Genomic DNA, 25,139 nt, shown 5'->3' on the forward strand with positions numbered 1-25,139 from the left:
CCTCCGCCAGGGGGAGCGCTTGGCAGAAGACTATTGTTCGGAATTTCGCCGCTGGGCTGTAGACACACAGTGGAATGACCCAGCACTGCGGAGCCAGTTTATTCATGGGGTATCAGGGAGGGTGAAACAAGCCCTCCTGATGTATGAGACTCCGGCATCATTGGAGTCTGCCATGAGTTTGGTGATACGTATTGATCGCCGTTTTCGTCAGGGGGCACAGGAGACGCTACCTCTGGGGGAAAACAGAGGTGCAGGTGTGGTTGAAGTAGATGAGTCCCCTGAACCTATGCAGATTGCTGGCGTGGCACAGGTTCAGCCTCGCGCTCCGGGAGTCCGGAAGTCCGGAGCATGTTTCTACTGTGGTAAAGGTGGTCATTATGTTAACGTTTGCCCGGTACTACCTAAGAGGGTCACACCGGCGGAAAACTGTTAAGCTCAGAGGGTATGGAGGAGACCCAACTGAGCGTATGCATATCCTCCATGATGGTATCTCAATGTATGCTCCCTGCCAAGGTTATTGTCGCCGGCAGAGAGCTACCTATATCAGTGTTTGTGGATAGCGGTTCCGCCACCAATCTCATAGATGAGGAGTTTGCACACACCGCCGGGTTTAAGATTGAAAAACTTCCTCACCCCATACAGGTGGTGACCATTAATGCTGTTCCCCTCCCTCAAGGGGAGATTACTGAGTTTGTGGCAGAGGTGAAACTCCACATTGGGGTCCTACATTCTGAGTCGGTTACATGTAGGGTCCTCCGTAATCTCCCAGCTCAAATGGTCCTGGGTTTTCCATGGCTGTCCAGGCACAACCCGGTAATTGATTGGAAAACTCAGGACATAGTACAATGGAGTGGTTTCTGCCAAGACAATTGCTTGGCCACATGTGTGTCCGCCGTGACGCCCAGCCTGCCGGAGGCTTTGCAGGATTTCGCGGATGTTTTCTCTGACAAGGGTTGCTCAGAACTGCCTCCACATAGAGCCTATGACTGTGCTATTAGGCTAAAACCCGGGGCCAAATTACCTAAGGCCAGGATGTTTAATATTTCTGGCCCTGAGAGACAAGCTCTGAAAGACTACATCGCGGAGAGTCTGAGCAAAGGTCACATCCGGCCTTCGTCCTCGCCTGTAGCCGCGGGGTTTTTCTTCATTAAGAAGAAAGATGGGGGGTTACGCCCGTGTCTGGATTTCCGAGAGTTAAACCAGATTACTATCCGTGATCCCTACCCAATGCCGTTGATCCCGGATTTGTTCAACCAGGTAGCGGGGGCAAAATGGTTTTCCAAGCTGGACCTCAGGGGGGCGTATAACCTCATAAGGGTCCGTCAGGGGGATGAGTGGAAGACGGCGTTTAACACTCCTGAGGGTCATTTTGAGAGTCTGGTTATGCCGTTTGGGTTGACCACCGCGCCTGCCGTTTTCCAACATTTTATTAATGATGTCTTTGCTCATGTCCTGGGGAGATTTGTGATTGTATACCTGGATGATATCCTCATTTATTCTAGCGATTGGGACACTCATTTGCAGCATGTTAGGCAGGTGTTACAGTTGCTCCGGGAGAACCAGCTCTATGCTAAGCTGGAAAAATGTTTATTTTTTGTCCAGGAGTTGCCCTTTTTGGGATATATTGTGTCCGCAGCTGGTTTTAAAATGGACACCGCTAAGGTGCAAGCGGTGTTGCAATGGGAGAGGCCGGAGAGTCTGAAAGCACTCCAGCGGTTCCTGGGGTTTGCGAATTATTATAGGAAATTTATAAAACACTTTTCGACTGTCGCCAAACCGCTCACGGACATGACAAAAAAGGGTGCCGATCTGGCGAACTGGCCTGAGGTGGCTATACGTGCATTTGAGCGTCTGAAGAATAGTTTTGCTTCAGCCCCCATTCTGGTGCAACCAGACGTGTCTAAACCTTTTGTGGTAGAGGTTGATGCGTCGGAGGTGGGAGTGGGGGCAGTACTGTCTCAAGGCTCGTCCTTGAGCGAGATGCATCCATGCGCCTACTTCTCCAAGAAGTTGTCGCCGGCCGAACGGAATTATGATATCGGCAACAGGGAGTTGTTGGCCATCAAGCTGGCTTTTGAGGAATGGCGACACTTCTTGGAGGGGGCGGCTCACCAGGTCACAGTTATCACCGACCATAAGAATCTGCTCTACCTGGAGTCGGCCAAGCGTCTGTCTCCTAGGCAGGCTCGCTGGGCATTGTTTTTTACTCGTTTCAATTTTCTTGTGACGTACCGTCCCGGGGCTAAAAACACCAAGGCGGATGCTTTGTCTAGGTGTTTTCCGGGGGGAGAACCTCGGGAAGAGCCGGTACCCATCCTCCAGAAAGGGGTAGTGGTCTCGGCTCTCACGACTGAGGTAGAGGCGGAGATTGCCGAGGCCCAAGAGGAGGTACCACCAGGACTTCCCGCCAACAAATCATTTGTACCCCTGCATCTTCGGCCTAAGGTGTTGAAGGAACACCACGATTCGGTACTGGCTGGTCACCCAGGGGTGAAGGGCACCTTAGAGCTGGTATCGCGTCGTTTCTGGTGGCCCAAAATCCGGCAGGACGTGGTCTCGTACGTGGCAGCTTGCATCACGTGCGCTAGGGCTAAGTCACCCCGAACCCGTCCTGCTGGCACGCTACAGCCTCTGGGGGTACCCAATAGGCCATGGACAGAAATCTCCATGGATTTTATCACTGACTTGCCAGCCTCGGCAGGGAACACGGTCATCCTGGTGGTGGTTGACCGTTTTTCAAAGATGGCGCATTTTGTGGCGTTGTCTTCTTTGCCCAATGCTAAGACGTTGGCTCAGGTATTTGTGAAGGAGGTGGTCAGACTCCACGGAGTACCGTCTGACATAGTATCTGATAGGGGTACGCAATTTGTGGCGAGGTTTTGGAAAGCTTTTTGCTCAAGGTTGGGGATCAAGTTGTCACATTCATCGGCGTTTCATCCACAGTCTAATGGACAAACTGAGCGCATGAACCAAAATCTTGAACAGTATTTACGATGCTTTGTGTCCGACAACCAGGAGGAGTGGTCTACTTTCCTTCCTCTGGCCGAATTCGCATTAAATAATCACCGCCAAGAGTCATCAGGAGAGTCTCCATTCTTTTGTGTGTACGGTCAACATCCTCAGTTTTGTACCTTACGTCAGGGTGACTCCGGGGGTGTCCCGGAGGAGGATCAGCTAGGAGCCCAATTGTCATCAGTCTGGAGGCGGGTGAAACAGCGTTTGTTGAGCATGAGTGCCAGGTACAAACGGGTGGCTGACAGTAGACGCGTGCCAGGTCCGGACCTGTGTGTGGGTGAATGGGTGTGGTTAGCTACGAAGAACATAAAACTCAAAATCCCTTCTTTAAAACTGGGTCCAAGGTTTATTGGGCCTTTTAGGATTTCTGCCATCATTAACCCAGTGGCTTATCGGTTGGAACTTCCCGCAGTGTACAAGATACACAACGTGTTTCACAGGGCTTTATTGAAAAAGGTGGTAGGCTCTGTGGACACAACGCCGATGCCACCTCCAGTCATGGTGGATGGCGAGTTAGAATTCGAGGTCGCCAAGGTAGTGGACTCTCGAGTAGTACGCCGTACTCTTCAGTATTTGGTGCACTGGCGGGGGTATGGTCCAGAGGAGAGGTCTTGGGTTCCAGCCTCAGACATACATGCGGATCGGCTGGTCAGTTCTTTTCACCGTCGTCATCCGGACAAGCCGGGTCCTATGAGTCTTGAGGGCCCTGGGGTCCCTCGTAGAAGACGGGGTACTGTCATGTCGGACGCTGTTCACACCACAGCATCCGGCAGGCAGAGGTAGTTCCACCTCCAGCCACTATAGCCTCAGTGGCGCCGGCCTGATCTTCAGGCTCTCGGGGGTTAATCCTGCTGGAGACCAGGTTGGATGGTTAGTCACGCCCACGGTCTTTAAATAGTCATGCTGGCCTATGGGCGTCGCCGATTATAGCTTGTGTTTCATACCAAGTGGTTCCGGTCTGGAGTGGAGGTGTTCAAGAGAGAGAGATTCATATCTGGTGTCGTATGATCCGTCGTTATCCTTTCTCCTTCCCATATTTGTGTTTAGTTGTGCCCTGTTCACATTACTGTTTATTCCTGTGTGTGTGCGGCGCAGTGCAGTTTAAGTTCTCCCTGTCTGTCATTATTTGTGTGGGAGCTTTGGTGGTGACTTCTCACTGGGTGGAGGGTGGAGGGTTAAGTGCAGGGCTGAGCAGGAGATAAGGAAAGGTCGGAGGCTCAGGCATTTGCACCTTCAGCAAAAACCCTGGGTTGAGGGTCAGACAGGGTTTCCCCTAGTAAAGGGACACCACAGGGGCCCCGGGTATTTCAGCCTTAGTTGAACTAAGCCCCCGTGACACTCAGGTTGAGTGAGGGCTTCTTTTTGTGCATTGAGCTGATGTTTTTAATGATACAATTTTGGTTCAGATCCGATCTTTTGATCACCCTTTATTGCATTTTAATGCAATGTCGCAGCGGCCAAAAAATACGTAATTTTGGTGTTTTGACTTTTTTCTCGCTACGCCGTCTAGTGATCAGGTTAATTCTTTTTTTATTGATAGAATGGGCGATTCTGAAAGTGGTGATACCAAATACAGTTGTGGCCAAAAGTATTGACACCCCTGCAATTCTGTCAGATAATACTCCGTTTCTTCCTGAAAATGATTGCAAACACAAATTCTTTGGTATTATTATCTTCATTTAATTTGTCTTAAATGAAAAAACACAAAAGAGAATGAAGCAAAAAGCAAAACATTGATCATTTCACACAAGACTACAAAAATAGGCCAGACAAAAGTATTGGCACCCTCAGCCTAATACTTGGTTGCACAACCTTTAGCCAAAATAACTGCGACCAACCTCTTCAGGTAACCATCAATGAGTTTCTTACAATGCTCTGCTAGAATTTTAGACCATTCTTCTTTGGCAAACTGCTCCAGGTCCCTGATATTTGAAGGGTGCCTTCTCCAAACTGCCATTTTTAGATCTCTCCACAGGTGTTCTATGGGATTCAGGTCTGGACTCATTGCTGGCCACCTTAGAAGTCTCCAGTGCTTTCTCTCAAACCATTTTCTAGTGCTTTTTGAAGTGTGTTTTGGGTCATTGTCCTGCTGGAAGACCCATGACCTCTGAGGGAGACCCAGCTTTCTCACACTGGGCCCTACATTATGCTGCAAAATTTGTTGGTAGTCTTCAGACTTTATAATGCCATGCACATGGTCAAGCAGTCCAGTGCCAGAGGCAGCAAAGCAACTCCAAAACATCAGGGAACCTCCGCCATGTTTGACTGTAGGGACCGTGTTCTTTTCTTTGAATGCCTCTTTTTTCTCCTGTAAACTCTATATTGATGCCTTTGCCCAAAAAGCTCTACTTTTGTCTCATCTGACAGAGAACATTCTTCCAAAACGTTTTAGGCTTTTTCAGGTAAGTTTTGGCAAACTCCAGCCTGGCTTTTTTATGTCTCGGGGTAAGAAGTGGGGTCTTCCTGGGTCTCCTACCATACAGTCCCATTTCATTCAGACGCCGACGGATAGTACGGGTTGACACTGTTGTACCCTCGGACTGCATGGCAGCTTGAACTTGTTTGGATGTTAGTCGAGGTTCTTTATCCAACATCTGCACAATCTTGTGTTGAAATCTCTTGACAATTTTTCTTTTCCGTCCACATCTAGGGAGGTTAGCCACAGTGCCATAGGCTTTAAACTTCTTGATGACACTGCGCACGATAGACACAGGAACATTCATGTCTTTGGAGATGGACTTGTAGCCTTAAGATTGCTCATGCTCCTCACAATTTGGTTTCTCAAGTCCTCAGACAGTTCTTTGGTCTTCTTTCTTTTCTCCATGATCAATGTGGTACATACAAGGACACAGGACAGAGGTTGAGTCAACTTTAATCCATGTCAACTGGCTGCAAGTGTGATTTAGTTATTGCCAACACCTGTTAGGTGCCACAGGTAAGTTACAGGTGCTGTTAATTACACAAATTAGAGAAGCATCACATGATTTTTCGAACAATGCCAATACTTTTGTCCACCCTTATGTTTGGTGTGGAAATATATCCAATTTGGCTTTAGGACAATTCTTTTTGTGTTTTTTCATTTAAGACAAATTAAATGAAGATAATAATAACAAAGAATTTGTGTTTGCAATAATTTTCAGGAAGAAACTGAGTATTATCTGACAGAATTACAGGGGTGTCAATACTTTTGGCCACAACTGTATGTGCATGTTTGATTTTTTTAATTGTTTTATTTTGAATGGGGCGAAAGGAGGATGATTTGAACTTTTATTTTTTTATATATTTAAAAACTTTTTTTTTACTTTTGGCATGCTTCAATAGTCTCCAAGGGAGACTAGAAGCTGCTAAAACCCGATTGGCACTGCTACATAGAGGCGATGAGCAGATAGCCTCTATGTAGTAGAATTACTCACTTGCTATGAGCGCCGTCCATCGGGCGGCGCTCACAGAAAGCTGGAAGTGACAACCATAGAGGTCTCCAGGAGAACTCTGGTTGTCATGCCAGTTAACCGGTGACTCGCGATCACGTGACGGAGGTCACTGGTGGGCAGATTTATAGCCCGATAGCTGTAAGCGTGAGTTAAATGCCGCTGTCAGCTGACATGTGCCAGAAAAGATGTGGGCTTACCGCCGGAGCCCACATCAAAGGGAGGGAGTCCGATATCTGTGTAAATATGCGCCTGATGTCAGAAAGGAGCTAAACACTACTTTACTTAAGATAGAATCATAGAATCATAGAATCATAGAATCGTAGAGTTGGAAGGGACCTCCTGGGCCATCTGGTCCAACCCCCTGCTCAAAGCAGGATTCGCTAAATCATCCCAGTCAGATGGGCACACCATGACATTGGTGAGATGGCTTCTATGTTTTTTTTTATAAAAATAGAGTTAGCTAAGTACACTATGTTATATACATTTACTATTACTGTTTATTGATTTACTTGCTGTAGGGTATATACTCTTTTTTTTCTTGGGCTTTGTCTATGAAATGGCCACAGTGTGATTGCTCAGTTTTTTGGTTATGCTGTTACCTCTTCCCATAGAACGGTGTCTCAGTCTGGCCCTGTCCTGCTCTGTCCTTTTTACATTGATGTCATTTGACACATGGTAAGGTATTAAAACTAGAGACAGATTAGGACCATCCCATGGATACACCATGATGGTGGGATGGCTTTTGAGCTTTTTTTTTTTTTTAAATCAAAATAGTGTCAACTAAGTACCCTATGTTATTTACATGTACTATTATGTACTATTACTATTAATTTGTAAAACATTTGTAAAATTTCAAAGAGGATTTTTTTAATATAATGTTTTAAGCTTACCGTAAACTCTTTCATCATCTGTTTTGTCTCCAATAATATTATCACGCAACTGCTGCAGCTTTTTCTATTTGGATTTAAAAAAATGTTTAGTTTAGCATATTTTTTGTCTCTAGGGTGTGAATGTGAATGAAATGTAACACATAATGCATAGTACATTAACTTGAAAGTATAATAAAAGCATCAATGAATGTGTTGTTCAAGGAGTTCAACTAGTTCAGTTTTATAGAATGGACAAATGGGAGCAAACTAAAATTTAAACGAGAAAAAGTGTCACTGTCATGTCAAAAGATTTAAAACGTGAATTCACACTTTAATGCAAAATTATCATCAGAAAATGACCTGTGAAATGTACAGTATGTTTATTAAAATTTTGACTAGTGATGGGCAAACTTGTGGATGATCAGGTCTGGCAGGTTCAGCCGAACATCTAAAAAGAGTTTGTTTGAGGTACCCAAACGGTATCCAAACCTGAATGAATGAGATGAAAGGGGGGGCCTGAACATCCATTGTTTGCCAAGTTGTCATGTGCATGACAGTGTGGCAAATATACGCTCTGATCGCTGGTAAGATCATTGCAGCCTGTCAGAGACCTGCGGTTTCGACGCTGTAAGTCAACAGTGTGAGCCAGGAGCAGTGGCCGGCAGTAAAAAGGTTACTTCCGGTCACAGGCATCGGCTGATGAGAGAGCACTACTCACATCTGTCTACATATGCTGTCGCTGAAAACAGCAAGAGTAAGTGACGCTGCTGGGAGTATTCATCAGTCGCTGCCGGTGCTATAAAAAAAAATTAATAAATAAATGAAATGACGTGGGATCTTTTCTATTTTTGATAACCAGGGCAGGCAAAACTGATAGCTGCGGGATGCAACCCTCAGCTGTCAGCTTTATCATGGCTGGTTATCAAGAATAGAAGGGTTCTCCCGCTTTTTCTTTTATTATTGAAATAAATAATTTAAAAAAAACAGCATGGGGTCCCCCCTTTTTTGACAACCAGCCAAGCTATAGCAGACAGCTTGGAGCTGGAATTCTCAGGCTGGTAAGGGGCCAAGGATATTGGTCCCCCCGGCCTAAGAATAGCACGCCGCAGCCGCCCTAGAAACGGCGCATCTATTGGATGCATTAATTTTAGAGATATGTCCAGCTCGTCCTACTTACCCTGGTGAGGTGGCAAGTGGGGTAATGGTTGTGGGGTTGATGTCAGCTGTTCTATAGCTGCTGAAATCAAGCCCACAGGTTAGTAATGGAGAGGTGTCTACAAGACATTCTCATTGCTAACCCCATAGTTAGATTGTAAAAAAAGACACAGCCAAAATAGTCCTTTAATTGAAATAAAGACACAGACTCATGTATTTGAAATAAAAAGCACAGTTATACTAACCTTATGCCTAATACACCGATGTCCATGTCACCAGTAAAAAACAGAAATAAACAACATATCCCTCACCTGTCCCTGACGTGAAGATAATCATCCGATGCACATGTCCCCTGGAAAAGGATAAAAATAATAAACAACCATATCCCTTACCTGTCCGAAGTGAAGATTAGCAATACCTTCCCATGTCCAAATCCATATTTGAGAAGAAAGTGGCCTGATGCGACTTTGCAGGCTGAAAACCAGGACACAATGAGGTGCTGCGAGTGCAGATTGAGTGATGAGTGGTGACGTCAAAGAGGTAAGCACCGGTCAATTAAGATGCATTCCCAGGTTCACTTCACTGTGAGCTGGACAATGATTGAAGTGTTCTCAATGAGATCACCACTAGCACCGTGAGAATTTTCTAATGGTATTCATTGGTGATCTCATTGAGGTAACCGCAGTTAATCGTCTCGGCTCACAGTTAAGTGGCAAGTTGGAGTGCACTTTCAGTGATCAGCGTTTACCTCTATGACTTCACCTCTCGTCACTGAAGCTGCACCCTCAGCACCTCATTGAGTCCTGGTTTTCAGCCTGGATGGTCGCGTCATGCAACTATTCAGGTTGTAAGCCAGATATCGAAGAGATGGATAGTGGCATGGAACAGTACTGCTAATCTTCACATCGGACAGGTGAGCAATATGGTTGTTTATGAGTTTTGTTTTTTTAACAGGGGGCAAGGGAGTAAATGGATTAGGCATAAGGCAAGTATAATGTTTATTATTTTCTGTCTTTTACAGGGGACAAGGGCTTCAATGGCATAGGCGTAAGGTGAGTATAACTTTTTTTATTTTTAAATAAATGTGCAAAAGAGGGTGTTAATTTTTACTGCAAATAATGGACTTTATTCATGCTGTGTGTTTATTTCCAAACTTACTGTCACGATGGCAGAACGTGGCTGAGCTTGCTTAGCTTATGCTCCCACGCCGCTAGGAAACGACGATGAGGGGCATGCATCCCAGATGGTAATGGAATATGGACCCACTGGACCACAAAGGAGAATTGGGTCTACTCGGACTAAGGAAGGGCAGCGACTGGGGTTTGTGGCAGCTGAGCATGTAGGAAAGGTGGTGACATGCAGGACTAGATGACACCGCACTTCAGGTAAGAAGAAACATTAAGTTTACTTAAACAAAGTCATAATACAGAACACAAGACATTATAGGCTCCCAATTCCAAGCATCAAGGAAGGGTAAACATCCCAGTTCAGTAGATGTCAGACGATGGCAAGAGGTCATTACGGGTTGATACATTCCAGAGTCATCTGGCACTGGCATATCAGGAGAACCTCTCTCAAGCCTCAGGCGTAGCACAGGCACAGCAGGCAGGAAGAACATCAAACACCGACCTCAGACAGGCATCATCGCAGGATGGACCTCAGGACACAGGCAGGACCTTGGGGTCACAGGCAACACACGGACAGCACAGATCCAGGAGCATCGACATGGCAGCTCAGGACATCAGCTGGTCAGATCCAGGACTCAAAGGCAGAGCTGTCACCAGAAAACAAGACTCGAGACTCCCCAGGAACACCAAGGAGGAGCCCATCCAGGAACATGAGTGGGACCAACTCTGAAACACCGGCTGGACCACCAGGACCATGGACTGGATATCTGAACACAGGCTGGACATCTAGACTCTAGACAACAGACACGGCTCCAGGCAGAGAACATCAGGACACAAGCAGGACATCAGAGACACCGGCTGGACATTGAGCAGCCGACATCAGGCTCCAGGCACTAGACAGCAGTTGTCACGCTCCAGGCATCAGGCAGCAGTCACCAGGCTCTGGACATCTGACATGACCTATAAAGGAACTCAAGTGGTATGGTGCAAGCACTGCAGGCTCAGACCAGAAAGTGACTGGATACATAGTTCAGGACACAGAAGGAATTCGAGAATACCACACAGCAGGAATCCACATTCAAGGCAAGGACTTTGGTACCAACACATTGACAGGACGGATCCAGGGACAAAGACATCAGCTTTCCTAGAACTGATAGCAGGCAGAACAGGAGCTGAAGACCAGGCAGACCAGGAGCAACATGGAGGACCAAGAGTAACTTTACATAGAAGCTGCCCCTCAGCAATGTGCTGGGGACAGCAATTCAAGTGCACACACTGCCCTTAATAAATGCAGGGAAGGTGTGGCCGTGCACACCCTAAGCACAGACAGAACCAGTACAGCATAGCCAGCACAGGAACTGAGGTCTAGGGCACCTGGCAGCGGCTGCAAGCCTGGACACACGTGGAAAGTCATGCACCAGCTGCAGAGGACTTTGCAACTCATGGATAGCTTCCACAGCAGCAGCCAGGGACCGAACACACAGAGGGTCAAGCAGCAGAGCCAAGACTCTACAACACATGTATGGCTACGCAGCAAAGCAGGAAACTGAGCAGCATCCATACAGGTAACAGACAACAGTATCCTAGCTGAAAGGAGCAAAGGGTAAGAGCAAAGACATGCAGAGTAACGCCGTTGAAACAAGGCACAAGCACACCGGCATTACACTTACTATGGGGTCAGTAATGGGAGTGTTAAGATGCCTCTCCATCACTTCTGGTCTTGATGTCACCTGACAATACAAATGTGGCATTAACCTCACAAATATTACTCCACTTGCCACTGCCACAGGGCAAGTAGGAAAAGGCGAGGCTAATTGCCAGATTTGGTGCTTTTTATTGATGCACAATTTATGGGGTGGCTGAGGGCTGATATTCTTAGCCTAGGAGGAGGACCAATTTTGCTGGGCCCTTACATGGCTATTAATATCAGTCCACAGCTGTCTGTTTAGCTTTGCTGGCTTGAAATTATATGGGGACCTTATGCCTTTTTTTCCTTGGTTCCCCCCGGAAAAAAGCAATAAAGACTAACCAAACAGCTGCGAGCTGATAATAATAGCTTGGGAACCTTCAGGGGTATTGCCCTCCTTCACAGAATATTAACATCAGCCTTCAGCTGTCGGCTTTCCCTCTGCTGCTCATGAAAATTATGGGGGACCCCCATGCATATTTTGTTTCTATTTTTTTTTATTTAAAAAAGGGAGATCACCGGGGTTCAGCTATGAGCTCCGGTGAGCTTCCTCGTGAGAGCTCAGTGCTAGACACTGGAAGAGCAATTACTTTCCTGAAGGTGTGTTTCCGGCTGACAAGAAGATCAGTCACTGATGTGACTGCAATCAAAATCATCCAATTTGTGGTGGAACAGTGAGGATTATCTTAACATGTCATTTTTTTTTATATTATTTACAGCACAGGCGCCGGCTGATGAATACTCCCATCAGCGGCACCTGCTTTTGCTCTTATCAGTGATAGTAGGCGTAGGCTGATGCTAGTAGTACTCTCTCATCAGCCAACATGTGTGAGCATAGTTATTCTTTCTACTGCCGGTTGCAGCTGCTGGTTCACGCTTCCATTTTACAGTGTGGAAACCGCAGTATGGGAAACACTTGCTGTTTGGCCTGTCAAACACAAACAGTAACACGGACTTTCTAGAGAAGTCTGTGTTCAGGGCCTGTGTCTGAATACTAGGTGTTCAGCATGGACCCCTAACTTTACTGTTCGGATTTGCCCATCTCTAATTTTGACAATGTTTTTTTCATATCACAATCCATATTAAAAAATAAAAAAAATTAGTTATCTTGCAATTTTTACCTTAGCAACTTAGACTTTTTGTTTACTCTAACTTCTAAATTCATAGCTGTATTTTTATTATCGAGAAAGGCCATATATGTCTAAAATGTATTCTACTGTTTTTGGGCCCAGAATTTATCAATGGCGCAAGAGACTTGAACACTGAATTATCTAACTTCTGTCTGTTTCAGCATATTTACACAATGAAAAGAGTTTGACCATATTTTTTGTATTGAAGCATCTAATGAGCATGTACAAAAGTCATTATGAAGGAAAAGGAAGCAGGGGGAGCTGTGACATGGCCTATTGTGATCAGTGGATCCTGTACTATCAGCTCTTTATAAAGGTTTGTCATTGTTATCCTGCCCCTCCTGAGAAGACGTGCAGAAATCTCGTCCTGAAAGCATGATAAATATAAATCTAAACTAGCCCCAATGGGCTCTGTGAAGATTTCAAGATTAATGTTTGCATACATTTAAAAAAAATGCATCTAACACTAAACCTGATTTAGACAGTAGGTTCTTTTTTTCTGATAGATTCTCTTTCAAGGGAATCTGTCAGTAGGATCAACCTTCCTAAGCCATGTCTATGGGCATGTACTGTAGGTCATAGGAAGCAGTTTAAAATGATAGCTTTTTATTTTCAACCTGAAGTCTGTTCCAGAGAAGTTCATGTTTTTCTTATATGTAAATGAGCTGTTAAGATCTATGGTCCTGATACTGATCTCCACGAAAATCTGCCTCCAGAGATTATTATAAATGAAAGGGGCATTATCAGTGTGAGACATGTAACTAGCATACTGCAGTAATAATAATATAATAATAATCTTTATTTTTATATAGCGCTAACATATTCCGCAGCGCTTTACAGTTTGCACACATTATCAGTAGAACTAAACTTTGTCTCATAATCTCATAAAAATGTGATAGTAGCTGCAGCTCTCAGACCTCTGCTATATAGTAACACTGGTGATCTGTGAGATGGTAGCTGAAGCACTGAGTAGAACCTGCAGTGAGATCAGGAAAGCAGAGAGCTTTTATTTAATATAAGCTCTGGAGGCAGATTCTCATGCAAATTAGTGTCCGGCCCATAGTCCTGAACATCTCACTTACATGTAAGAAAAATATGGATTTCTCTGGAATAAGACCTCGGTTCTCACATACCAAGGCATCATTTTATTCACCATCCTATGACCTACATGCCTTTATAGATAGCTTAAGAGAGTTGCTCCTACTGGCAGCTTTCATTTAGCTTCTTACCCGTTGTAGACGATCTAATCCACTCTTTTCATTTTGCCACTGTTGAAATTTTTGGAGAGCTTCATCCACACTGATAATTCCCATTTTCACCTTTTCTTGTAGTAATATGAGCTCATCCTGCCCAGTAGGTGCATATTGCTGAGCTGGAATCTGAGGTTCATGTTTAGCCAATTGCAATTTCTCTGCAATTCATAAAATATTAAGTTAATGAATATGCAATATTTTAATATACTGTAGATCGCACTAGCAACACGGGATGGAATTTATCAAGTTCTTTTACACTGCCTCTGGTTGGCACACAGTCACTGGGTGCATTCTCCTACCTGTCTCATTTCTGCTCACGCCGGTTGCTACATCTGGAAGGGTTGTGAGCAGCTTAAAAAAAGGAGAGGGTGGAAAGCAAATACATGAAGGTCCTTAGTTTACTTCATGAAAAAACAAGTAATTATAGTCACTGCCACCAATGAAAACAGTGTATTATCATTGGAGTCAGTGGGGATAATCTATTCAGCGATGGAGCAAACTGCATGTATTTGTTCTCTGCCCTGTCTTCTTCGAAGCCACTCACTACACTTACAGGTTTTTTTAATGTTGCGAGTGCTATCAGCAGGAATTAAACAGAGAGAACACATCCTGCCATTGTGTTCATGTGCAGGTGGGTCCAGGCAGTGTCAGTGCGCATGCATACACACAAGTTCTGGGAAGCGAGAACTGTCAATTTGAAGCAAAGCAAGGCCCCCAATATGCAAAGGAGGAAGAGTAACAATGTCCTAATTTCATGGCATCACGAAGGTTGTACCAAAACCTCTTTAGTTGCATAGAAATTAAAAGTTATTTTCTCACGCATTGTACCAATAACACGAAAAGTGATAGTATGATTGCTATAGTGGCTAAGTCCTCTATTTCAAAGTATAACTCATTTAAATTGCATTTGAGGGTGGCAGACTCCCTTTAAATGTGACAAATTTCCAGGATGGTGTATTACAATCATTATAAACGTTGCTACATCTGTAACTGGAAAAACTAGGTGATAATGCTTGAGCAAACTTTAATCAAGGTCCTATTTATTGTTCCCCAGCTTTCTCACTTCAAGCTTAAATAATAACATTTAAAACTTAAAGAATTAGATATGCCAGTTATTTTTGAAATGTCAATATGGTGAATAGGCATAATACATTAGCGTGTGACATTATATATAGAGACCAAACTTATCATAAGCGGTTCTTTTACGCAAGAGGTACAATTATATAGCTACAGATGGAGAGCTATTATGGCTAATGACTGGTAATTAAAGGAGGTCACAGAGATTTTGGCCTTTATCTCTTCACGAGATTGTGCCATGAGTCACAGAGGGTTATAAACAAAGATGAGTTGTATTAAATTGCCATTAAGTCCTTTAATTTTAATATCCAGATTACCGGATATTTTTCTTAGAATTTCCATATATAGGTTAAACGTAGATTAAGTTAAAACAGTTGAATATTAATAACCATACCTGCCATGACAACTTTCCATTTAGCGATGATGATGTTTCACGCATCTGCTCTAATGCACTCCTATCGTCAAAGTTTTCCAATTTTAATAATAGTCTGGTACTGTTTTTGTTGTGAATAGAACTACTTCCCAGAATCTATCAAAACAACCACTTCTTTATGACTCCAAAACATTTCCTAAGCCACAAATCATATATTATGAGGGCGAGTCAAAAAGTTTCTGCACTTTGGTTATATTAAAACCTCTGTTGGCTGCACAATGCTTTCTGTATGGTTTTGTGGTCCGAGCGTGTCTAGTACCAATATATCGAAGGCCTTGTTGACAATATGGAGAAGGTGTTTTGTCCCAAGAAAGGTTCATCAATGGAAAAAAAAGAAGTTCAAAGATTGCACAGGAGTAAGCCATGAAGGAGGAAGCCGGACCTCACCAACATCCATGAGTTGCGGCACCTTTGAGAATGTGACTGAACTGATTCTGTATGATAGACACGTGACAATGGATTATGTTCCCTGAAAGAAGCCCTACGATGACATATATTCACTTCTGCTAAAGAGGCGAAGATAGCGGCGAATTTGTGGCTTACAACTAGAGATGAACAAATTTGTTCGGAAAATGATTGCCAAACATAAATTCGGCACAAATATGGCACATTCGGATTCGTGATTGTAAATCGGAGCAAAATTTCATAAAATCGGTAACATTTCGTAAAAGTGTAGGAGAATATTTACGTTGCCACCAAAACATTTTCCGCACTTTAGTAACAATAATGGTGGTGTTTTATGAGTGTTTGGCATGTGTTTGATGAGGGGAGGGGGGTTTGCAGAGCTCAGATGCGTGGCATTATTTAAGCACATCAGTCATTTTTTTTCTCTAACTTTATGTGTTCACATTGCAGCTTCCAATCATGGAGCATGAAATATCCACATTGTCCTGACACAATGGCTTGTGTCATTGGGGGGCTGCTGAAATCCCATGTCCCTCTGCAAATCAATAGCGAACATGTTGTTTTAGCGCCATTTTGACAATGATACAGTGCAGAGAGGCTGCTCCTGACGCTGCCACTGTTTTCATCAAGATTTCAGCTATTTAGTTAGGCGGTTGTATATCAGTCAGATAGTGTAGCTAGATAGTGTCCAGTGTGGCTGTAAAATTTACCTTCCAGAATGTTTTTTTTTAAGGGGGGCAATACTGAGGTTCCCAGACAAAGCCGGCAGGGCACATGTCCTACAAAGGTGTTGTGCACTTCTATAGTGCTGCATGCACTAGTATAGCATTCTAAATAATATATCAGTAGCTAAATGTGGAAAAGCCTGCTGTATCCCACATTGTAGTTAGTTAGATAGGTGGTTGCTAGTGATGAGCGAACTTGCTCGCCACTACTCGATACTCACCCAAGTATCATGTAGTATCGGCGAGCACCGAGCATTTCCGGGATTACTGGACGGGAACTTGGGTCTCCACCCAGCTTTTTTGGTGGACTTTACAGACCAAATCATAACGCAGGGATTGTCTGCCAGGCAATGAAACTCCGCAGCCATCTTTGTTGTTGTCATGCAGTGATTGGCTGGCCGCACATCATCAGGGGTTATGGCCAGGAGGATAATTCTTGGTGATCTGCTTCTGACATCCATGCCAAGTGATTGATTCTTGCCTTTCACCAGGCCTATCCTGATCGGCCTGGTGGTGTGGATGAGGGTTCGGTGACCCCTCCTCAAGGGGGGGTTACTGTTGTGAACTCCCTTGCTAGGATTTCTGAGCTGAAGCTCCCTCTGCTCCCTCTGGTGGTTACTGAGAGTAGTGGAGCTGGCCAGGTGGATGGAGGTTCTCCACCTGACGATGATAATTGCGAATCTGGGATTGCTGGCTGGGAGCATATAATGGAGCTGGCTGCTCTTGAAGGTTGCTGGTGATTTTTTCCTCTGTGTGCATTTGGAGCTCTTTTGTCCCCAGCCTGATCTGCATGTTCAGCTAAGTGATTCTTTTGCTAATCCTTTGCATCTAATCTGGTTGTGTCTTTTTTTGCATTCTGGGTTCAGCATGCTCCCTGCTGGGGGCAGCGCTGGGCCCTGCTTCATATGTTGCAGCTTGTTCAGTCCCCTGTTATGTTAGTATCTTTTTGCTTGCTGCCAGTTTATACCAGAGTGCTGATCTAGCTGGGGTGAGATCGTGTGAGCTCAGGTTTTTTTGTATATTAGAAGTGTTGGACTTTTTCAGGGTTTTGCAGACAGTATCTTTTTCTGTTCTGTCCTGTCTAGACAGCTTGGGCCCCACCGTTTGCTCAGTCTGTTCTCTGCCTGTGTTTGTGTCTCATCTTGTCTCACCAAAAATATATGTTTGGGGGTTGTCTATTCCTTTGGGGATCTGCTCTGGCACAGTTTAGATTTCATCTTTCCGTCTTTAGGCTTCGTTAGTCCTCCGGCTGTGATGAAGCATCTAGGGCATCGTAGGAACGCTCCACGGCTACTGCTAATTGTGCGGATAGGATCAGGGGTCTGCAATATGCTTAGTTACCAACCTCTCTGGTCTTCTGGTGGCTTAGGCTACTTTCACACTTGCGTCGGGCCGACGTACCGACGCACGTTGTGAAAGATTTGCACAACGGGGGCAGCAGATGCAGTTTTTCAACGCATCCGCTGCCCCATTGTAATGTCCAGGGAGGAGGGGGCGCAGTTTCAGCGGCACATGTAACGTTTTCGTGTGCGTCGCGGCCGCCAAAACACAACGCATCCGTCGCACGATGGATGCGACGTGTGGCCATACGTCGCAATGCATCGCTAATGCATGTCTATGGAGAAAAAACGCATCCTGCGGGCAACTTTGCAGGATGCGTTTTTTCTCCAAAACGGCGCATTGCGACGTACGTCACATGACGCTAGTTTGAAAGTAGCCTTAGCTTGTTTCTGCCATCCTCCTCGGTGACCCATTCATAACAGAATCACCAGCCTAACCGCAGACTCTAGGGTACTCAAAAGAAGGAAAGAATTGTAAAAAACAAAAAAAAAGTGTCAGAATTTTTTTTTATATATTTTTTCCTTTTTCTCTCTGGAGCCGTAGGAGGATTTTTTTTTCTTTAATGGAGATTAAGCAATTATCTGATCGTGTTGAGCAGCTCGCTGCTGAAGTGTGGGGAATTTCTGCCTATCTTGCTCAATCATATGCTGTAGAACCAAACGTCCCTACTCCTGATGTGTTTTCTGGGGATCGGTCTAAATTTTTGAATTTCAAGAATAACTGTAAACACTTTCTTGCCTTGAAGCCTAATTCATCGTGGAGCTCGGTGCAGCAGGTTAAAATTGTCATCTTACTGCTGCGAGGCGATCCCCAGGATTGGGCTTTTTCTCTGACACCTGGAGATCCTATTCTGGCTAATGTGGATGCATTTTTTCAGGCCCTGGGGTTGTTGTATAATGAACCTAATACTATTGATCAAGCTGAGAAAACCTTATTGGCATTGAACCAGGGTCAGGATGCTGCTGAGTTATACTGCCAGAAGTTCCAAAAGTGGGCGGTCCTTACTAAATGGAATGATGATGCCCTAGAAGCTCTCTTTTGGAAAGGTCTGGCTGAAACCGTAAAAGATGTTATGGTGGGATTTCTTGTCCCCTCTGGTCTTAACGACTCCATGTCATTAGCCATTCAAATTGATCGACGTTTACGTGAACATAAAAGTACGCAAGAGGCGGTGCTGCCTTTTGAACAAACTTCTGAACCCATGCAGTCTGACAGAGTTCTATTTAAGACGCAACGTCAAGAGTTTAGAAGGCGTAATAAGTTATGCTTCTTTTGTGGGGACGCCTCTCATGTTATTTCTGTCTGCCCTAAACGAGAAAAACGTTTTGCTCACGCATTTGCGGTGGGCAGTGTACAGCCTAAGTTCCTTTTGGCAGTTACCTTGATCTGCTCCTTGTCTACTTTTTCTGCTTAGGCCTTTGTGGATTCAGGAGCAGCTTTGAATCTGATGGATCTTGACTTTGCCAAGCATTTTGGTTTCCCCAAGGTGTCCCTGAGAACCCCTATTCCCTTGAGGTGGATTGATGCTACCCCATTGGCGGATAATAAACCCCAGTTTTGGACCCAGGTGGTAATGCGGGTCGCCCCGGACCATCAAGAGAATTGTAAATTATTGGTGTTGCACAGTTTACATGATACTATTGTACTGGGTTTTCCTTGGTTGCAAATCCATAATCCTGTTTTAGGTTGGAAATCTCTGTCTGTGGTGAGTTGGGGTTGTCAATGTGTTCTTAGTGACACTCCTGTTTTCTCCACCTCTCCCAAGTCTCAAGACGTTCCTGACTATTTGGCTGATTTTTCTAATGTATTTAGTGAGAGTAAGTCTGCGTCTTTGCCTCCTCATAGGAGTTATGACTGCAATTAAGTTAATATCCGGTTGTAAATTTCCCAAGAGTTGGCTTTTCAACTTATCTGTACCTGAACTTGATGCTATGCGATCTTATATCAAGGAATCATTGGAGAAGGGGTATATCAGACCATCCTCTTCACCTTTGGGTGATGTTTTTTTTCTTTGTGGCCAAAAAAGATGGCTCATTAAGGCCATGTATTGACTATCATTCCCTTATCAAGATCACTGAATATCAGTACCCGTTACCCCTGATTTCTGAATTGTTTTCCAGAGTTAAAAGTGCTTGCTGGTATACCAAACTTGTCCTCAGGGGGGAGTATAATCTTATTCACATCAAGCACGGGGATGAATGGAAGATGGCGTTTAATACTCCGGAGGGACATTTTGAGTGCCTGGTGATGCCTTTTGGGCTCACTAATGCCCCTTCCGTCTTCCAATCTTTAATGAACGATATTTTCCAGGACCTTCTGGATATGTTTTTGATCATTTATCTGGATGATACTTTGATTTTTTCCAGTGATTGGAATTCTCATGTGGAACATGTCCGGACTGTGTTCCGGATTTTGAGGGAAAATACTCTGCAAGTTGAGGGATCGAAATGTCTTTTTGGTGTAGAGGATTTCGTTTTTGGGATTCATTTTGTCCCCGTCTGCTATTGAAATGGACCCGGCCAAGGTACAGGCCATTTATGATTGGATTCAGCCCACTTCTCTGAAGGCCTCTTCAGAAGTTTTTGGGTTTTGCTAATTTCTACCGTAAATTTATAGTAATTTTTCTGGTATTGTTAAACCTTTGACAGATTTGACCAAAAAGGGCGCTGATGTGGTAAATTGGTCTCCAGAGGCAGTCTTGGCATTTCAGGAGCTTAAGCAGAGATTCACTTCTGCTCCGGTTCTTCGGCAACCTGATGTTTCACTCCCTTTTCAGGTGGAGATAGATGCTTCTGAGATAGGTGCAGGAGATGTTTTGTCTCAAAGAGATCAGGTAACCTCTAAGATGAATCCCTGTGCCTTCTTTTCTCAAAAATTTTCTCCATCTGAACGTAACTATGACGTGGGGAATCGGGAATTATTGGCCATGAAGTGGGCATTTGAAGAGTGGAGACATTGGTTGGAGGGAGCCAGACATCAAGTTGTGGTCCTCACCGATCACAAGAATTTGATTTATCTTGAATCAGCCAAGTGCTTGAATCCTAGACAGGCTAGGTGGGCCTTGTTTTTCACGCGTTTTAATTTTGTGGTCTCCTTTTCTTCCAGGCACTGTTAAGGCAGACGCCCTTTCTAGGGTTTCTTTGCAGATTCTCTTGACGTGACTGAGCCTACGACCATTCTAGATGAGGGTGTAGTTCTTTCCGCCATCTCTCCTGATTTGAGACATGCCCTGGAGGAATTTCAGGAGGTTAAACCTGAACGATGCCCTATGGGAAAATTGTATTCCCTGACCAGTAATGTCTGAAATTCATTTCTCCGTGATGGCTAGTCATCCAGGTATCTTTGGTACCAGAGATTTGGTGAGTCGGTCTTTTTGGTGGCCTGCCTTATCTCGTGATGTCAGGAATTTTGTGCAGTCCTGTGGGACTTGTTCTTGGTCTAAGCCCTGTTCTTGTGCTATTGGTTTGCTGATGCCCCTGCTGGTGCCCAGGAGGCCATGGACCCATGTCTCAATGGATTTTATCTCTGATCTCCCTGTCTCTCAGAGAATTAATGTTATTTAGGTGATCTGTGATAGATTTCCTAAGATGGTCCATCTTGTACCACTCCCAAAGTTGCCATCTTCTTCTGAGTTGGTGCCCTTATTTTTGCAGCAAGTGGTTCATTTGCACGGATTCCTGAGAACATTGTGTCAGACAGAGGGGTCCAGTTTGTTTCCAGATTTTGGAGGGCTTTTTGTTCCAAACTGGGAATTCAGTTGTCTCTCTCCTCTGCATTTCATCCTCAGACCAATGGGCAGACTGAGAGAACAAACCAGACGTTGGAGTCCTATTTGAGATGTTTCATATCTGCTGATCAGGATGATTGGGTCTCATTTTTGCCCTTGGCCGAATTCACGCTAAACAATAGGGCTAGCTCTGCCACTTTGATGTTTCCTTTCTTTTGTAACTTTGGGTTTCATCCTCGATTTTCTTCGGGGCAGGTAGAAGCTTCTGCCCAGATGTGGATTCTGTGGTAGAGAGAATGCAGCAGATTTGGGACCAAGTAGTGGATAAGTTGTCCCACTCTCAGGAAAAAGCCCAACGGTTTTCCAACCGGCATAGGACCATTGGCCCCCCGGTTTAAAGTGGGTGATATGGTTTGGTTGTCCTCAAAAAATATTCCCATGAAGGTTGCATCTCCAAAATTCAAGCCAAGGCTTATTGGACCGTATAAGATTTTGGAAATCCTTAACACCATCTCTTTCCTTTGGCTCTTCCAGTTACGTTTAAGATTCATAACTAGAGTTGAGCGAAACGGGTCAAAAAAATTCAAAAGTCGCCGACTTTCGCCAAAGTCAGGTTTCATGAAACGAAACCCGACCTTAGCGTGAGGTCGGCCACGAGGTCGGCGACTTTAGCGCCAAGGTCGCATTTCAAAAGATGCTTTAGCGCCCTTTTTCAGCCAATCAGGAAGAACGGACACTGTGGGCAACGTGATGACATAGGCAGTGGTCACCACCATCTTGGAGAAGGGCATGCAAGTGATTGGCTTGCTTTGTATGGCATCACAGGGGGTATAAAAGGGCGGGCATGCAGACCGCCATGTTACTCATGCTGATCTCAGAATAGGGAGAGCTGCTGCAGCTGCTGATTCTGTAGGGAGCGCGTTAGGAAGGCAAAAAGAAAAAAAAACTGCTTCTGCTGCTAGCGCTTTTCACTGTAGTTACCGTGCAGTGAAAGGTGAAGATTTTTACTTTTGTGCAGCAGCGCTGGTGGTGATTAGCCTGCCTTTTAAGGCTAGCTGCACTGCTGTGTGCACACTGGTGTTCAAACAGCTTTTTTAAAAGCAATCAAAATTGTATTGTTTTGTCCTGGTGAGGTAGTGAGCGTTCATTTTTTCACACACCATACAGCGGTGTACGCTCCTCACACAGTACCGTGTGATGGCTTTTATCATGGCCAAATTGAAGCTATCTACGTGTGTGACTCTGTAAGGAAAATTTGAGGAGTTTGTCCGTTCTTACAGACCTACACCTTATAGTTTTATCCGTTTTCCAAACAGTTTAGTATATTTGCTGTTTGATTACATTCAAAACTAGAGAGACAGCGTGCGTCAGTCCGTATACAAAAACACGGAGCTTGACAATTTTACATACACCGTACAGCGGTGTACATGCACGCTCCTCTCTCAGTACCGTGTAATGGCTGTTATCACGGCCAAGTTGAAGCTATCTACGTGTGTGACTCTGTAAGGAAAAGTTGAGGAGTTTGTCCGTTCTTACAGACCTACACCTTATAGTTTTATCCGTTTTCCAAACAGTTTAGTATATTTGCTGTTTGATTACATTCAAAACTAGAGAGAGACAGCGTGTGTCAGTCCATATACAAAAACACAGAGCTTGACAATTTTACATACACCGTACAGCGGTGTACGTGCACGCTCCTCTCTCAGTACCGTGTAACGGCTGTTATCACGGCCAAATTGAAGCTATCTACGTGTGTGACTCTGTAAGGAAGAGTTGAGGAGTTTGTCCGTTCTTACAGACCTACACCTTATAGTTTTGTCATTTTTTCAAACAGTTTAATATATTTTTAAATGCAAAAACCTCAGTGACATTATCACTATGTCAAAAATAGGGTTATAGGCTATAAGTAGCCACCCTAATCAGGAAAACACCTGAAACACCCACTCCAATAGGTATTCATGCAAAGAGAAGATATGAGTAAATAGGTGGATATAATGAAAATACGTCTTTTATTAAGTAACATATGTATCACATAGTACAAAAATACAAAAGATAAAAATGGCACTACAGGATAGAAAAACAGAAAAACCCGGGAAAAGCACCCAGCCAAAAGATATCGAGTAACACAGCAGTGTATATCATATCTGTGTGAATAGACAGTATCTGCTGACTCCCCATCTCCCCATTGGGAGATCACTGCACCACATTATAGATCCATTAAGGTCACCCAGTGCGCACAAATAAATTTCACGTGGCCAGTTTGAGGAGATATCTTACCAGATATACATGAAAGCTGAGTGGACCCGGGACCAGGTGGGGAAAACACCCGACGCGCGTTTCGCGTGACTGCAAGCACGCTTTCTCAAGGGAAGTATATTTGCTGTTTGATTACATTCAAAACTAGAGAGAGACAGCGTGTGTCAGTCCTATACAAAAAAACGGAGCTTGACAATTTTACATACACCGTACAGTGGTGTACGTGCACGCTCCTCTCAGTACCGTGTAACGGCTGTTATCACGGCCAAATTGAAGCTATCTACGTGTGTGACTCTGTAAGGAAAAGTCGAGGAGTTTGTCCGTTCTTACAGACCTACACTCTAGGGAGATTCCAATTCTGCCCAATTCTATATACACCATGTAGTTTGTCATACACTAGGCAATTTCTGCCTGTCACATTGCGATGTAATATAAACAGGGCCTGACAGAATCCAACTGTGTCCTGAAGTCTAGAGAGATTCCAATTCTCCACAGTCCTCTATACACCTTTCTTACACCATCCAGAATCTGCCTGTCACATTGCGGTGTTATATAAACAGGGCCTGACAGAATCCAACTGTGTCCTGAAGTCTAGAGAGATTCCAATTCTCCCCAGTCCTCTATACACTTTTCTTACACCATCCAGAATCTGCCTGTCACATTGCGGTGTAATATAAACAGGGCCTGATAGAATCCAACTGTGTCCTGAAGTCTAGAGAGATTCCCATTCTCCACAGTCCTCTATAAACCTTTCTTACACCATCCGGAATCTGCCTGTCACATTGCGGTGTAATATAAACAGGGCCTGACAGAATCCAACTGTGTCCTTAAGTCTAGAGAGATTCAAATTCTCCACAGTCCTCTATACACCTTTCTTACACCATCCAGAATCTGCCTCTCACATTGTAGTGTAATATAAACAGGGCCTGACAGAATCCAACTGTGTCCTGAAGTCTAGAGAGATTCCAATTCTCCACAGTCCTCTATAAACCTTTCGCACACCATCCAGAATCTGCCTGTCACATTGCGGTGTAATATAAACAGGGCCTGACAGAATCCAACTGTGTCCTTAAGTCTAGAGAGATTCAAATTCTCCACAGTCCTCTATACACCTTTCTTACACCATCCAGAATCTGCCTGTCACATTGCAGTGTAATATAAACAGGGCCTGACAGAATCCAACTGTGTCCTGAAGTCTAGAGAGATTCAAATTCTCCCCACTCCTATATACACCTTGTACCTTGTTTTACAGTACCATATAGTTGGTGGTCTTTTGGGTACATTTTCCCCAAAAATGAGGAAGTGCGGGGGAAGAGTCCGTGGAAGTGGGCGGGGGTTGGCAGTTGGTAATGATGGTGTTGGTGGTGGATCTGCTGGTAGTGGCAAAAGCAAAATAGCACCTAATGCACGAGGTGTTGAGCCTGCGCCATCGTCTGGCTCCACAAGGCCTCAAAGGCTCCCTTTTCTGGGAGTAGGTAAACCGCTTTTAAAGCCGGAGCTTCAAGAAC

General features: G+C 44.5%; 1 protein-coding gene across 2 annotated transcripts in view; it reads right to left on the minus strand.

Annotated features, from left to right (window-relative positions):
* Nucleotides 1-25,139, minus strand: part of BANK1 (B cell scaffold protein with ankyrin repeats 1) — a 1,011,739-nt gene that overhangs the window by 58,491 nt on the left and 928,109 nt on the right. For both annotated transcript variants that reach the window (XM_073589285.1, XM_073589294.1), the window contains 2 exons: nucleotides 13,644-13,825; nucleotides 7,337-7,400 (listed from right to left, as the gene is read on the minus strand). In XM_073589285.1, coding sequence (XP_073445386.1) covers nucleotides 7,337-7,400; nucleotides 13,644-13,825 — 246 coding nt within the window. The remainder of the gene's footprint in view (nucleotides 1-7,336; nucleotides 7,401-13,643; nucleotides 13,826-25,139) is intronic.

Source organism: Dendrobates tinctorius, unplaced genomic scaffold (genome assembly GCF_039654945.1).
Source record: "Dendrobates tinctorius isolate UK_male_01 unplaced genomic scaffold, ASM3965494v1 ptg000011l, whole genome shotgun sequence".
NCBI classification, from domain to species: domain Eukaryota; kingdom Metazoa; phylum Chordata; class Amphibia; order Anura; family Dendrobatidae; genus Dendrobates; species Dendrobates tinctorius.